The sequence below is a fragment of the Gavia stellata genome, chromosome 1 (assembly GCF_030936135.1).
Source record: "Gavia stellata isolate bGavSte3 chromosome 1, bGavSte3.hap2, whole genome shotgun sequence".
Classification (NCBI taxonomy): domain Eukaryota; kingdom Metazoa; phylum Chordata; class Aves; order Gaviiformes; family Gaviidae; genus Gavia; species Gavia stellata.
Genome location: NC_082594.1, coordinates 38,401,980 through 38,416,771, shown reverse-complemented (window position 1 = coordinate 38,416,771; position 14,792 = coordinate 38,401,980). Strand labels below are relative to the sequence as shown.

Below are 14,792 nucleotides of genomic sequence, written 5' to 3'. Positions count from 1 at the left end.
AAAACTGAACACAGGATTCGAGGTGCAGCCTCACCAGCACCGAGTACAGGGGCACGATCACCTCCCTACTCCTGCTGGCCACACTGTTTCTGATACAGGCCAGGATGCCCTTGGCCTTCTTGGCCACCTGGGCACACTGCTGGCTCATCTTCAGCTGGCTGACAATCAACACCCCCAGGTCCTTTTCTTCCAGGCTGCTTTCCAGCCACTCATCCCCAAGCCTGTAGCGTTGTATGGGGTTGTTGTGACCCAAGTGCAGGACCCAGCACTTGGCCTTGTTGAACTTCATCCAATTGGCCTGGGCCCATCGATCCAGCCTGTCCAGATCCCTCTGCAGAGCCTTCCTACCTTCCAACAGATCAACACTCCCACCCAACTTGGTGTCATCTGCAAACTTGCTGAGGGTACACTCAATCCCCTCATCCAGATCATCAACAAATATATTAAACAAGACCGGCCCCAAAACTGAACCCTGGGGGACTCTGCTTGTGACCGGCCGACAACTGGATTTCACCCCATTCACCACAACTCTCTGGGCTCGGCCATCCAGCCAGTTTTTAACCCAGCAAAGAGTGCACCTGTCTAAGCCACGAGTCGCCAGCTTCTTCAGGAGAATATTGTGGGGGACAGCGTCAAAGCCTTTACTAAAGTCCAGGTAGACAACATCCACAGCCTTCCCCTCATCCACTAGGTGGGTCACCTGGTCATAGAAGGAGATCAGGTTGGTCAAGCAGGACCTGCCTTTCATGAAGCTGTGCTGGCTCAGCCTGATCCTTGGTTGTCCTGCACGTGCCCTATGAGCACCCTCAAGGTGAACCTCTCCATAATCTTCCCCAGTACCGAGGTCAGGCTGACAAGCATGTACTTCCCCAGATCCTCCTTGTGGCCCTTCTTGTAGATGGGTGTCACGTTGGCAAGCTTCCAGTTGTCCAGGACCTCCCCTGTTAACCAGGACTGTTGATAAATGATGGACAGTGGCTTGGCAAGCTCCTCCACCAGCTCCCTCAGCACCCTTGGGTGGATTCCATCAGGCCCCATAGACTTGTGAGTGTCCAGGTGGCATAGCAGGTCATTAACTGCTTCCTCCTGGATCATGGGGAGTTTATTTTGCTCTCCATCCCTGTCTTCCAGCTCAGGGAGCTGGACAACCTGAGGATACCTGGTATGGCTATTAAAGACTGAGGCAAAGAAGGCATTAAGTATCTCAGCCTTTTCCTCATCCTTCGTGATGATGTGTCGTCCCCCCCCCCCCCCCGCATCCAATAAAGGATGGAGATTCTTCTTGGCTCTCTTTTTGTTGTTAATGTATTTGAGAAAACATTTTTTGTTATCCCTTACAACCATGGCCAGGTTGAGCTCTAGCTGGGCTTTCACCTTCCTAATTCCCTCTCTGCATGACCTAACGAGGTCCTTGTACTCTTCTTCACTTGCCTGCCCCTTCTTCCAGAGGTGGTAAATTCTCTTTTTTTCCCCTGAGTCTCAGCAAAAGCTCCTTGTTCAGCCAGGCCGGTCATCTTCCCCGACGGCTCTTCTTACAGTACATGGGGACTGCCTGCTCCTGCGCCTTCAAGACTTCCTTCTTGAAGAATGTCCAGCCTTCCTGGGCCCCTTTGCCCTTCAGGACCATCTCCCAAGGGACCCTCTCAACCAGTGTCCTGAAGAGGTCAAAGTCTGCCCTCCAGAAGTCCATCGTAGTGGTATTGCTGACCCCCCTCCTTACTTCACCAAGAATTGAGCATTCTATCATTTCATGGTCGCTAAGCCCTAGATGGCCTCCGACCTTCACTTCTCCCAGCAGACGCTCTCTATTTGTAAACAGCAGGTCAAGCAGGGCACCTCCCCTGGTAGGCTCCCTTACCAGCTGTGTCAGGAAGTTACCTTCCACACACTCCAGGAACCTCCGGGACTGTTTCCTCTCTGCTGTGTTATATTTCCAGCAGACGTCCGGTAAGTTGAAGTCCCCAACAAGAACAAGGGCTTGCGTCTGTGAGACTTCTGCCAGTCGTTTGTAGAATGCTTCATTGGCTTCTTCGCCCTGGTTGGGTGGTCTATAACAGACCCCCAGCAGGATATCCGCCTTGTTAGCCTTCCCCCTCATCCTTACCCATAAGCATTCAACCCTGTCATCACAATCATCGAGCTCTATACAATCAAAACACTCCTTGACGTACAGAGCAACCCCACCGCCTCTCCTTCCTTGCCTATCCCTCCTGAAGAGCTTATAGCCCTCCATTGCAGCACTCCAGTCATGCGAGTCATCCCACCATGTTTCTATGATGGCGACTACGTCATAGCTGTTCCGCTGCACAACGGCTTCCAGCTCCTCCTGTTTGCTGCCCATGGTGCGTGCATTGGAATAGATGCACTTGAGCTGGGCTATTGATCTTGCCCCCAACATTGGCATGCCACCCCTAGGCTCATCTCTAGGCAGCCTGGCTTCATCCCCTTCCCCCTTTGAATCTAGTTTAAAGTCCTATCAATGAGGCTTGCCAGCTCATAAGCAAGGATCCTTTTCCCCCTTGAGGATAGTTGAACACCGTCTGCAGCCAGCAGGCCCGGTGCCGTGTAGACCGCCCCATGGTCAAAAAAACCCAAAATTCCTCCAATGGCACCAGTCTCTGAGCCACACGTTGACCAGGTTCGCTTCCCTGTTGCTATCAGTGTTCCTCCCCGCCACTGAAGGGATTGCGGAAAACACCACCTGTGCTCCCGATCCCTCAACGAGTCTCCCCAGTGCTTTGAAGTCCTTCTTGATCCCTTTTAGGCTTCTTCGCTTAATCTCATCACTGCCGATCTGCAAAACCAACAGTGGGTAGCAATCAGTGGGCCGTACCAGACCAGGGAGTTTCCTAGTGACCTCTCTCACCCAGGCCCCAGGGAGGCAGCAGACTTCCCTGTGGGTTGGGTCTGGTCGGCATATTGGGCCCTCTGTTCCCCTCAGAAGGGAATCGCCTATGACAATTACCCTCCTTTTTGTCTCAGTAGAGGTGGTTCTGATGCCTGGGGCAGACTGTCTCACCCTAGGCAACCCCGCAGATGGACTTTCATCCATATCCTCATTAGCCTGGCCCTCAAGTTCCAGAGCCCCATCTCTGTTGTGCAGGGGCAGCTGGGAAGGTGAGGGAGGCCGGGAGGGGATTTGCCTGCTGCCCCGAGCAGGGACCTGTTTCCATTCCCCTTCGCCTCTTAGGTCCCCTCCTTCTGCCCAGCTGCAAGAAGGTAAGGGATCCTCTGTTTCTCGTGGAGCCTCCATCAGCTGCCTTTCCCTCAGGGACGGTAGGGCATGGCTCCACCAGTCTATCTCCCTCTCACACTCCCTGATACTCCTCAGCCTCTCCACCTCCTCCTTCAGCTCTGCCACCAGGCTGAGCAGATCATTCACCTGGTCTCACCACACACAGGTGTTGTCTCTCTGGTCCTCTGGCGCCAGCGAGAAACTCAGGCACTCCTGGCAGCCGGAGCCCTGGACAGCCACATGCCTGGGCGGGAGCTCCGTCTGGGTCTCCACATTCCTTCTGGCGATGGCTTTCGGCCGAGTGGAGACCATAGCTGGGCCTCTTCTGGGAGGGCGATGACCACCCGTCGAGAGAGCCTCTAGAGCCAGGCGGGGAGGACTGCGCCCCGCCCGCACACCCTGCCTGCGCGAACAGCCGCACAAACTCACACGCCGCGCCACGCCCTGTTTGCCCGCCCTGGCCGCCGCGCTGCGGGTCGCTCGCGCCCCCTGGGGGCTGCTCTTGTACGCGAGGGGCTCAGGCCGCCCCCGCTCTAGTCCCCGCCCACGCTGAGTCAGAGCTGCCGCTCGTCAGGAGCTCGCGCTACCGGCTGGGGGGGGGCGGGCTGGGGCACCCTCTCTGTCCCTGTGCTTTCGCCTTCGCCGTTTGCCGCCCTGCGAAGGGTCCCCTGTCGCGATCCTCCGCTGCAGAGCCCTTCGCCTCGGTGGCTTCCTTCACTTACTCTCATTTTCATAGTTACAAACAAACAAATCTGATATTATTTTGTATCAAAAATTGCAGCTAGCACTGAAGTGAAAAGTTGCAGAGGTATTTGGCAAGTACTTACCGCAAGGCAGGACTCCGAGCTGTTTCTTAGACTAGCTGAAATGCAACTCTCAAGTCCATCAATAATTACATGTGTAGTACACAGACATATATCTGTGTATTATACGTTACATCTGAATTTAAAAACACTACTCCGAATAAGTTCTTAAAACAAAAAAATCATAACTGCTCATTATACATTCTGTTTTCAACAAAAAGCAGCTTGATGGATCATATTTTTTACATAAGGAGCCTCTCAGCATTCCTTAGCAGCTCATCACTTCAACACCAAATATGCCTCACTGAGAAATCACTACTCTGCACAGTGAGAACCAGACCCCTGAAGATCACCCACCTTCTCTTCAGCTCCTTCACGGACTTGTTTCCCTTCGCACTCTCCTCCAACTAACAGTGAAATGGAAACCTTAGCACTTGCAAGTACTTTCAACTGTAAAACAGAAAGTGTTCTAGGAAGTTGAAAAAAGTAATGCTTCATTAGTGTTGTCATTCTAAAAAGTAATTTAGAATTCAACATCTCTGCTTTGTATTTAAAACTGTCTTGGATACAGGATCACAGTTAAACAAGTTAAAAAAAAAAAATGTACTTGGAACCTTCAGGTAAACTTCACTGCCCTGATGCCTTTTAAAGTCTCCCTCACTCCCACTGTACAATGACCCTAACAGTAATTATGGTATAATCAACCAAAAGAAAGAAGTGTAAATGTGCTTCCATAATAAATGGTAATTCCTATTTCTATTGTTCTGTCAAGCAATACTACATAACAAGATGATCTAGCTGTTAAAAGTTGTATTTTCCCCATTCAGTATACTGCCATCAATGTCAGAGCTGAATAAGTGATTTCATATCTTCACAAAATGGGAAAATAATGTTATTAATGCACTTGGTAAGGGTCCTGGATAGCATACAATTTTAGCCTGTGTTTTAATGGTATATCCTGATTTACATCTATGTAAGTATTTAAATATTGAGATAACAACATACTATATTTTGCAACAGTAGAAGAATATAACAGAGTGAAACTTCAGCAGATGACAAAAAAAAGTTAACATAAGTCTCTACAACTACTTAATAGAAGAGATCTAGTGTTAAGTGCACACACTGTTACCCGGCAGTAATAGCTGTGATGCAAAAATGTCAAACTTTCCCAGGTAACACACAGAGATGTGCCCAAGATAACCTCACTAACTCTAAACTTTGGTAAGATAAGCTTTCAGCAAGCAGCGCTACTGTAATACAGCAGATGCTACAAACATCCCCTGCAGTCAGAAAGCACTGGACAAGAGCTCTTGCGTGCTTTTGCTCCTTGAGAAGATTTGCTACTCTGTGATTCATAACAGGCCACAGCAATTTGACATACAAAAATCACAACGAGGAGCGTTTTCTTTCTTCATCTGATGAAATTCTTTTTTTTTTTTTTGCTGCTCAGATACAAGCTGTGAATACTGTTTCTCCCCCACATTTCCCCAGGAAAACGTTGGCAGCCACCCTAAAGCATTAAACCTAACACAAATACTCTAAGGCTGGGGCCGAGCCAGAGACACAGCTGCCATGCCACTGAGATTATTCTGAAGCTGTCTGAACACACATGGCTTTTTCTCCTCTGGCTTTCCTCAACAGTTCTTTTTCAGAGATGACACAGCACAAGAAGCTCCTAGCCATTCCTGGAGCGCTACGAGACAAACAACAGGAAAGAAAAAGCCAGTTTTGACCATGGTCCCCAGAGAGCACTCTCTGACAAAGAACATATTTCAGCAGTCTGATGTCTAACTTAGAGTAAGTCTTCGCTTGCTGTCAGTTAATGCCATCACTCCCGTTTCTAGTACCTATGCTACATTTCTCAAAGCGAGGGGCTCAAAATGATGCTAACGCAAGAATGCCCAGCATGCTTCACTTACTTACCAGTGTTACAAAGATTATTTAAACCAGTAACTTTCTCTTTCCTTAAATATGCAGAGCAGCTCAAAGGCTGTACATCAGTCCTAAAGCTGTCCAGTCTTCCTAAATTCTGACACCTCACAACTATGCATTACATAAAGTAGGTAAAATGTGATGACAAACATTCATATACGATTCATCCCCCAGAGAGCCTTTTCTTCTTTCTGTCAGCTGTATTAAAATTATTGTTATTAGAATTAAATATCCTCCTTTCACACTAAAGTAGAAAATGTACCACTCCTGAAAATATGAACAATACACACAGCTTGGAGAATCAGTCTTAAATTTATTTTAATTATATAGTTACAATTATCACAGATTAAGCAATCTATAAAAAAAATAACCAAGGTATAGGATATTTAAAATCCAACGGCTCTAAGCATAATTCTATCTAAGTTGAGCTTCAGGACAGCTTCATACTTCTACATATTTTTACATGTACTATTTACACTAAGCTGTATTTTATCCAGTAGTAACACTTATGTAAAATATGCACATACAAAAAAATCTACTGAATATCAGTATGAATGACAACAGCAACTCACTGACAAATCGCCAACTACCCTCCCACCAGCTTGTTGCTCAGGGATTCCAGGTCTGGGGAGTGTGAGCAGGCAGAGACTGAAGAGACAAAAAAAAAAAAAAAAAAAAAAAAAAATCTGTCTCAAGAGCCTCAAAACATGATTTCAGAATGCAAAATCTTTGCAAAGGGCTTTCTCCTGAGACCTGGTTCATTGATATCCAACACCTCCTCCAAATGCCTCAAGTTTCCATCTTCTAGAAAGTACAGACCTTCTGACTAATAATTTAAATCTTCAGGAACACTTTTGCTCAAATTGTAAGAGCTACTGACCATCAGGAAAATGTAGACCTCCTAAACACACTACTGCTTTTACTAACTCACTCTTCCACTGGGAAGTTCATTTGGATTTGTTGGAAAAGGAAAATAATAATCAAGCTGCTGCCATTCCATCCTGCCCAAGTCCTTCTCTCAAATCCCTACCAAAATCACCTTTTACATGCTCCACTTACAGTATACTTAGAAGCAAAATTTGTGGGAGGGAAGAGGTAAATCAGCCTAAAAGAGTCAATCACAATTGTGTAATAAGCTCCACCCTATCACCTTGTTTAGGTGATGATATCAATTACTTTACCAATAGACAAATTGATAGAAAATATTATGAAACTCAGCAGACATCTCCATCCTGGAGATAATGTGCACTGTTCAAGATGAGGTTAAAGAGCATGGGGACAAAAACAGACAGAAAGAAGGAAACTACTACATCATTGAGTCAAACCCATTAAGTGACACTTGTCCTAATAAAGTATTTGCATCTCAAAAAAACAGCAAAGCCTATGAATTATAAGGCTAAGTTAATAACTTCTGAAACAAGACTCAATACCGTCAAAATCTCCAAGGACTCCAAAAAGGAGACTAGCTATGGAAAGCCTACACACTCCTAAAGAACGCACTGAGTGGAGAGAATCAACCTCAGACACACTGTATCAAGAAAAGTAAGGCCACTGAAGAGGAGGGTGTTAAAAAAAGGTCTGTAACAATTTAAAGGACTTTCAGCTTCAGATGTGTTGGAAGTAGACTAAACTTTTTTTCTTTCCTTTTTTTTTTTTTCCCTTTTTTCTTTTGTTGAGTAAAGGGTTCACAGTAGCAACATCTTCACCCTAAGTTGCAACAATTCTATAAATCAAGGACATCTTACACCAGAGCTTCAGCTTCCTAGCAGATTATTCAGAGAAACCAGCAGGGGAAGTCTGTGTCCCCAAAGATGATGCATAGATGAATTTGAGATCTGGCATAACAAGATGAGAGAATGAGAGTCTCTCCCAGCAACTTATGAAAACCTGGAGGCTGAGTTGCAGTAAGGCAGTGGAAATCACAGCTGAAACTGAGTGTATAGGGGACTGTCAGGCTTGCTTTGTCTTGTCTCTCTGTCCTGTTTCCAACAGTCCTGTTCATTTCTCTCCAAATTCCCACTCTGTCTTCCTCCACCTCCAATCAAGAGGAGAAAATCCTTCCTTTAGCAGAACTACAGTGTGAAGACACTTACCTAACGTCATAAAAATAAGAACATAAATGGTGCTTTTACTTATGCAGTCTAGGTCTATCTAACACAGTTGGTTTTTTTCAAGGGTGGCCAGAAACAGATGATTCAGGTAAAGAATGAAAAAACAGCAAATATGTAGAAGTGTCTGGAATAATTCCTAGCTTTCAGCCATTTCAGAGCTGGTAGTCCAACTCCACTGTTAAGTTCAGTATTCACTGCATCTATCCCAACCTGACTTTGCCTAATTACAATTTTAACCCACTTACATTTTTCTCCTCCACAATACCATGTGGCAATTAAGTTCAACAATTAAATTACACATTGCTTGAAAAGCTACATTCATTTTCATCAAGTAGCAGGTTTAATTCACTGGGTGGCCTAATTCTTGTCTTAAGAAAAATAGCTATTCTTGCTTTCTATTCATCATTTCTGTATGATCTATGGATTTTATAGACCTCTATCACCTCTCCTCTTACTGTTCTGTTTTCCAGACTAGAGATCTTCATCTTCCCAGCACAGAGGATCTTCCACACCTCTCATCCACTTTTTCACTGTGTATGAAACCTTTGCTGCACTGGGGTGATTACATTAATGCACACTGTCAATGATTTGGACACACCATTGATATACATAATGACGCAACAATTATTTTCTTATTTGTGAACAATTCCCAACAGCTTTCTGACCACTGCCCTTCTGAGTAAGTAACATTAGCAAATTTAGAGCTCATTGTTGTGTAGATAGGTTTGCATTATTTTCCCCTGCATGAGCATCATTTGGCATTCACCAAAACTGAACTACATTTGTATGTGAAAGCACTGCGCAATGGGATCAAAAGATTTTGCTGCAACTACCCAATCAGTTTAGATTTTACCAATCCCCATATATCAACAAACTGCTATGGTGCCACAACACTATCATTCCTTAAGACTAATTTTTAACATAATGAACCCCTAGATCCCAGCAGAAATCTACTGGTAACATTTTTCCACCATGAAGCACTAATTAGTTTATCTAGTTTCTCATCTTTTATCCAGCTGTACTAATCCACAGGATAACCTTTTATCCTTGGCAAATAAGCTTTGATTGAGGTCCTTAGTCAAATATTTTACCCGTTTTCAAAATGGTCTGCTACTAGCTTTGGTAAGTGCTCACTAATTCTAGCATTGCAGCATTAAGTGAGCAATAATCTTGCAGGATTTGGTGAGTAAGAGTTCTCCTTTCATCTTATGTACTGCCTGCAGATTACACAAACCTCACTAAGCTCTGCCCCTTCAGTTTTCTCTTCTGCAACTTGAGGGGTTTCAAACATGTTAGTCCCCTACCTCCTTCCATCTTCTTATTTGAGCTCTCCTTCTTTGCACCTTTTTAACTATTAATTATAGCCCTAAATCTGTTTCTTCTAAAAGCTGGGATAACTCCATCTGATACCAGCCATTCTTTACCACCTAGCATCTTCTTTTAAAAATAAAAAATAAAAAAATAGTATCTGTATTAGTTTCTTGGGCTTGTTTCCCATAACAGAAGGTAAAACACTGGACCTTTTCTACCCCTCCAGAGTGAAAATGACATGAAGAACTCAGGTTCTAACTACCCATTATTCATGATCCAGCAAGAATGCAAACCGATCAGACCAGCCAGTAAGGGATGCACCTGAACAAACAAAAAATGCAATGATGCAGCGTTTTGTTTTGTAGTGGCACTCTGAGATTTCACGGTACCAACCAAACTTCACAAAATGCATGTGTACATCACAAAAGGAGTGTCAAGAACCTCAAAAGAGATGCATCTCTCCTGTGAATCCCTGCATTATCCCTGTGTCTAAGGAATATCTTGTATCCAGCCTAGGCTTGCTCTGTATGCAGTGACCAATTTCAGCTGAGCTTTCCAAAGACGTTTCAGTGGAGCAGCAAAAGAACATGCAGGAAAAGCAGATCATCTTGCAGGATCCTGGAACTGACTACTTTGCCAAATTCCTGCTGCACTCTTAGAAAGAGGTGTTAGATTCACCCCTGTAAGCACTTCGTGTGTTTCCAGGCATGCAGCTGCTTTTGCTTTAGAGTTTACATCACGTCACATGATCAGTCCTACAAAGAATGAGTTTGAGCAGACCAATCTTGCATCTAAAGTTATGCAGTATGCAGCACATTATTTGCTGAAATACCTAAAATTCAGTTTAAAATAGTTTGGTATACAACAGCTATACACTTTTCACTTACAAAGTATGTAAAACCAAAATTACATTGATATAAGGGTTTTCTCATGGATTACTAAGCACTACTCTTTTGTTTCCAAACAACCAGTACAATTCCAATTCCTCTTCATCTCTGCGAATAACCTTTCATAGCTGGAACACTTTTTACATAATCTTCCAAATAGATGAAGTTTTACAAGACTATATATTTTTGCCACAGACTTACTAGTTTTTACAGCATCACACACTGCAATTAAAAAAATCTGTACTACTTGACAAGGAACTCACATGTACATTTAGTTGTACTAAAAAATTCTTTAGTTATCCAGTTTGCATGTCTTGCTTCACCACATTCAGTCACCAGACCCAAGATCTATGGGACCACATGCTAAACCTGCTGTAGGGCATGGCATATTGTTCATTTTTGAAAACGTACAGGCACTTCCATGTAATAAATTCCCAAGTTCTGCAAAGATCGAGGACACTGAAGAAGTCCTGGCTTGTCCTATTCTCTTGTGAAATGCCACCGGGGAAACTTCCAAAAAAACATACAAAAAATCCTGCTGCAAGCCAGTGAGAAGCATTCTGTGATTCATTCTTTACATAAGGAGGATGTATTCTGCAGTCCTTCTGGACTTCACTTCTAGTAAGAAAACTTCATTCAGTAACTCAGGTTCCACTAAGGTCTATATTTTAATGGGAACACTGGAAAATTGGTTCCAAAACTCATGAATGTAAGTATAACAATACAGAAAGGTAATTCCTTCTGCCCCTTAGCCTTCCTCCTCATATGTGTCTGGTAATTAAATAAAAAGTTAACACAGAACTTCTGTTCCAAGACAGAATATCTTTTTTGCTGCAACGTAATACAAACACACCTTATCTAATCTCTAATGTTGGAGCCAATATCTCATTCCAAGGTACAGTGTAGTGCATAATGAAAAGAACTAGCCTCAAAAAATGCATACTTTTAAAGACAGCTGCAAGGACATCTCTTCAGAAAAAAACACAATTCTGCACACAAACTACAGGGGTCTTTCACCCATTTTCATGAAACACCTCCACCAAAAAAAAAAAAAATTCTCAGCTTTAGCTACCACTGTTACATTTACTAGGTAGGGCTACTTCATCTTTCAAAAGCTGATAAAAACGTAATTGATATACTCAAACAAGCTTAGAAGGCAAACATTACAAATTTCCAGGCAATTTTACAATGGATGACTCTCTTACAATACCTAGTTGGAAAAAAACATATTTATTACTACTATACTATATTAACTACACTGTGCTACTGCTTTACTTGAAAAATAACTTTACTTTGTATTCAGAATCATAAAAAATAAAAACTAATTGGAGAAATTCACATAAACAAGTGTCTGTATTAACTCTTCTTACCTTTACAGATTTAAGAAAGTTATGGTAAAATCCAATCAGTACAGACAGCATCTTACAAGCTAGCAGATATGCAACAATGGAAGACCAACAGTTTCTTACTTGGTTTGAAACGCCAAGCAGTACTTCTGCAGTTTAAGTGGGGACAGATTTTAACACATAAACTCAGCTTCATTTTTGTACTAGAAAACATACCATTTTAACATGAGGTGACAACAGTGGCAACCAATTTAGTACAGAACATTATTTAACCACTAGTGTAGTCAAGCATAGTCAGAAATATACATTAAATACCACTAAAGGCTTACTCATACATATGTTAAATAACTTTAAGATCTAATAATAATATGAGAAAAGTCATAAGACCAACAGCAAAACAGTTAAAAGCATGGATGTCTAGGTTACTGTTTTTTTAAAAGTGCATGAACACCTAGCTAAACAAGATTTCTAAAGCATTATTTCTTTTTCCACTCCACCTCACATTCCTCAAAAGTATATGCGTTCATTTCCCCCTCTTTCATACTAGCCTTCCCAATGCAACTAGGTCAAGGCACAATTCCGGTGAACCTGATAATCAGCCCATTACTTGCCCTATCATCTTTCAGTCTCTGTCTTCGGCTCACACCCTGCGGTATTGCAAAAATAACAAGTGTTTATAGCCATTCAAGAGTATGTGCCCCCAAGGAGAGAGGCAAACACTGCAGAACAACGCATTGTTTCAGAGGCGCCTCACATTTGCACTGCCAAAACCCGAAAGCCATTTACCAATGGCACTCATTCAACTGACAAAGTAGTAAAAGAGCTAAGAATTGAAAACTGTGTGATAAAATTTTGAATATGCAACAGAAAGAAAGAAAAGAAAGCTATGAAAATAAAAATCACTTTTATGGAAAGCTTTCTCCTTTTCAGAAAGGAATACGTATGGAAGAGGAGAGGGGTCCGTTTCAAGTTACAGTCAAAAATTCCCTTTAAATAAGCTAATGTTCTGAAAATTAGCATAAATAGTTATGATTCTTTTAATTCACAGATAGCCAGGAATCACAGGATTGTGCACTGTAGAACTGCTTGGAACAGTATTTTTGAAACGTGATATACTTATTCAAGAAGCAGACTTTTCTCAATTTGGTTATTATCACAAAGTAATGCTGCAAAAGCTAGGTAAACAAACACAGCACAACCAGCTGGTGAAAAGAGGTGATTATCCCACTGTACTCAGCGTTGGTGCAGCCTCACCTTGAGTACTGTGTGCAGTTCTGGGCGCCACAATTTAAGAAGGATGTGAAGGTCCTTGAATGGATCCAGAGGAGGGCTACAAAGGTAGTGAAAGGGCTGCAAGGACTGTCCTACAGGGAGCAGCTAAGGACTTTGGGCTTGTCTAGTTTGGAGAAAAGGAGGCTGAGGGGCGGCCTCATTCCTGAGGAGGGGAAGTGGAGAGGGAGGTGCTGATCTCTTCTGCCTGGGATCCAGTGACAGGATGCATGGGAATGGTTCAAAGCTGCTCCAGGGGAGGTTTAGACCAGACTTTAGGAAGCATTTCTTTACTGAGAGGTGGTCAAACACTGGAACAGGCTTCCTAGAGAGATGGTCAATGCCCCAAGCCTGTCAGTGATTAAGAGGCATTTGAACAATGCCCTTAATAACATGCTTTGACTTTTGGTCAGCCCTGAATTGGTCAGGCAGTTGGACTAGATGATCGTTGTAGGTCCCTTCCAACCGAACTATTCTATTTCATTCTAAACCATATGACGTCTGTTTTAATCTTTTACAACTTAGCCATACATGAAATCACAATACAGAAGAACCACTAAGTTAAACAGAATAGAAATATCCCCAAAACGCCATTGGAAATAACAATGCTTCTCGTAATTTGTGCAGTTTTTCTCAGTTACAGCCAAAGTAAGTCGCTTTGTGTTTTGGTAGTTAGCACTGAGCTTTTGTTCTGGTGAAAGACTTATAAATAGTTAAGGAAAAAAGACAAAGTGTTGACTAATGAGCGAATAACTTTGATCAATTAAAAAACCCCAGAAAATAAAAAAAAATCAACTTCCAAGTGCCAAAACACCTCCAGGCTAGCAAATGAGAGTTCGCACTAGGTATTTCAATAGCACAACTCTTTGAAACACATTGTTCCAAAACAGGTATGGTGTGACCAGTGATTCAGACTGACTAGAAAACACGAATACCTGGGTTCAAGCCTCACGTGTGTATTTACCCTACTTTAACTCCACTTTTTCCATCCTATCTTCCTTGCTGAAAGGGAATACAGTGTCATTAAAACTAATGAAACTATCCAGGCCTCCTGGCACTTGCTATTGCCGACACCCAGCCGAGGCAGGCCTCCGGCAAAGGCAGCCAGGAGAGGGGGAGGCAGGCCACAGCGCAGCCTCCACCGGCCCCCGCAGGCCCCCAGGGAGGCTCACGGCCCCGCGGGCGGGCGGCTTGCCCCGGGGTGGGGGGTCAGGGGGCGCGCCTCCCTCCGCACGACCACCAAGGGGGGCCGAAGGCTGCTCCCCGCGACGACCACAAACCGCTCCAGCGACAGGCCCCATATGCGCACCGGGGGGGCTGCACCCCCTTCCCGTAGACACCGCCACTGGCTCCAGGCCGGAGATCGGGCACGGATGTCCCCCCACCGCTGCACGCTTCAAAAACAGGGGAACCCCCCCAAGCCCCACACCGCTGCTCGGAGTTGCCCACAAAAATGTACTTGCCCCCGGCCGTGGCCGGTGGCCCGCTCCCCAGGGGCTGGCGGCCCGGCCCCGGCGGCAGGGCAGGCCCCGGCGGCAGGGCAGGCCCCGGCGGCAGGGCAGGCCGCGGTGCAGCCGAGGACGCCCCCACTTACCAGCCCGACTCGGAGAGCGCCGCCCTCGTCCTGTCGGCCATGGCGCCTCCTGCCGCCGCTCACCCACAGAACTCGGGGCCGCCGGGACTGGGCGGCGGGGCTGGGCCGGCGCGGGGCCGCCGGGCGCTGCGGGGAACACCGGAGCTCAGAGGAGGGACGCGGGCCCCGCTCGTTCCCCCGCCCCTCGGCCCTCTCTGGGCGCTCGGCCCAGCCAGACCTCCGGCTGGGGAGGGAGGGAGGGAGGGGAGCGGAGCCGAGGGAAGGAAGGAAGGAAGGGGCGGAGGCGGCGCAGGCAGAGACGAAC

At 44.9% G+C, this 14,792-nt stretch overlaps 1 protein-coding gene across 2 annotated transcripts in view; it reads right to left on the bottom strand.

The window, feature by feature from the left end:
* Positions 1-14,537, bottom strand: part of TDRD3 (tudor domain containing 3) — a 115,910-nt gene extending 101,373 nt beyond the window's left edge. For both annotated transcript variants that reach the window (XM_059818446.1, XM_059818453.1), the window contains exon 1: positions 14,489-14,537. In XM_059818446.1, the coding sequence (XP_059674429.1) occupies positions 14,489-14,529 (41 nt within the window). In that variant the 5' untranslated portion in view covers positions 14,530-14,537. The remainder of the gene's footprint in view (positions 1-14,488) is intronic.
* Positions 14,538-14,792: the final 255 nt, after the last annotated feature.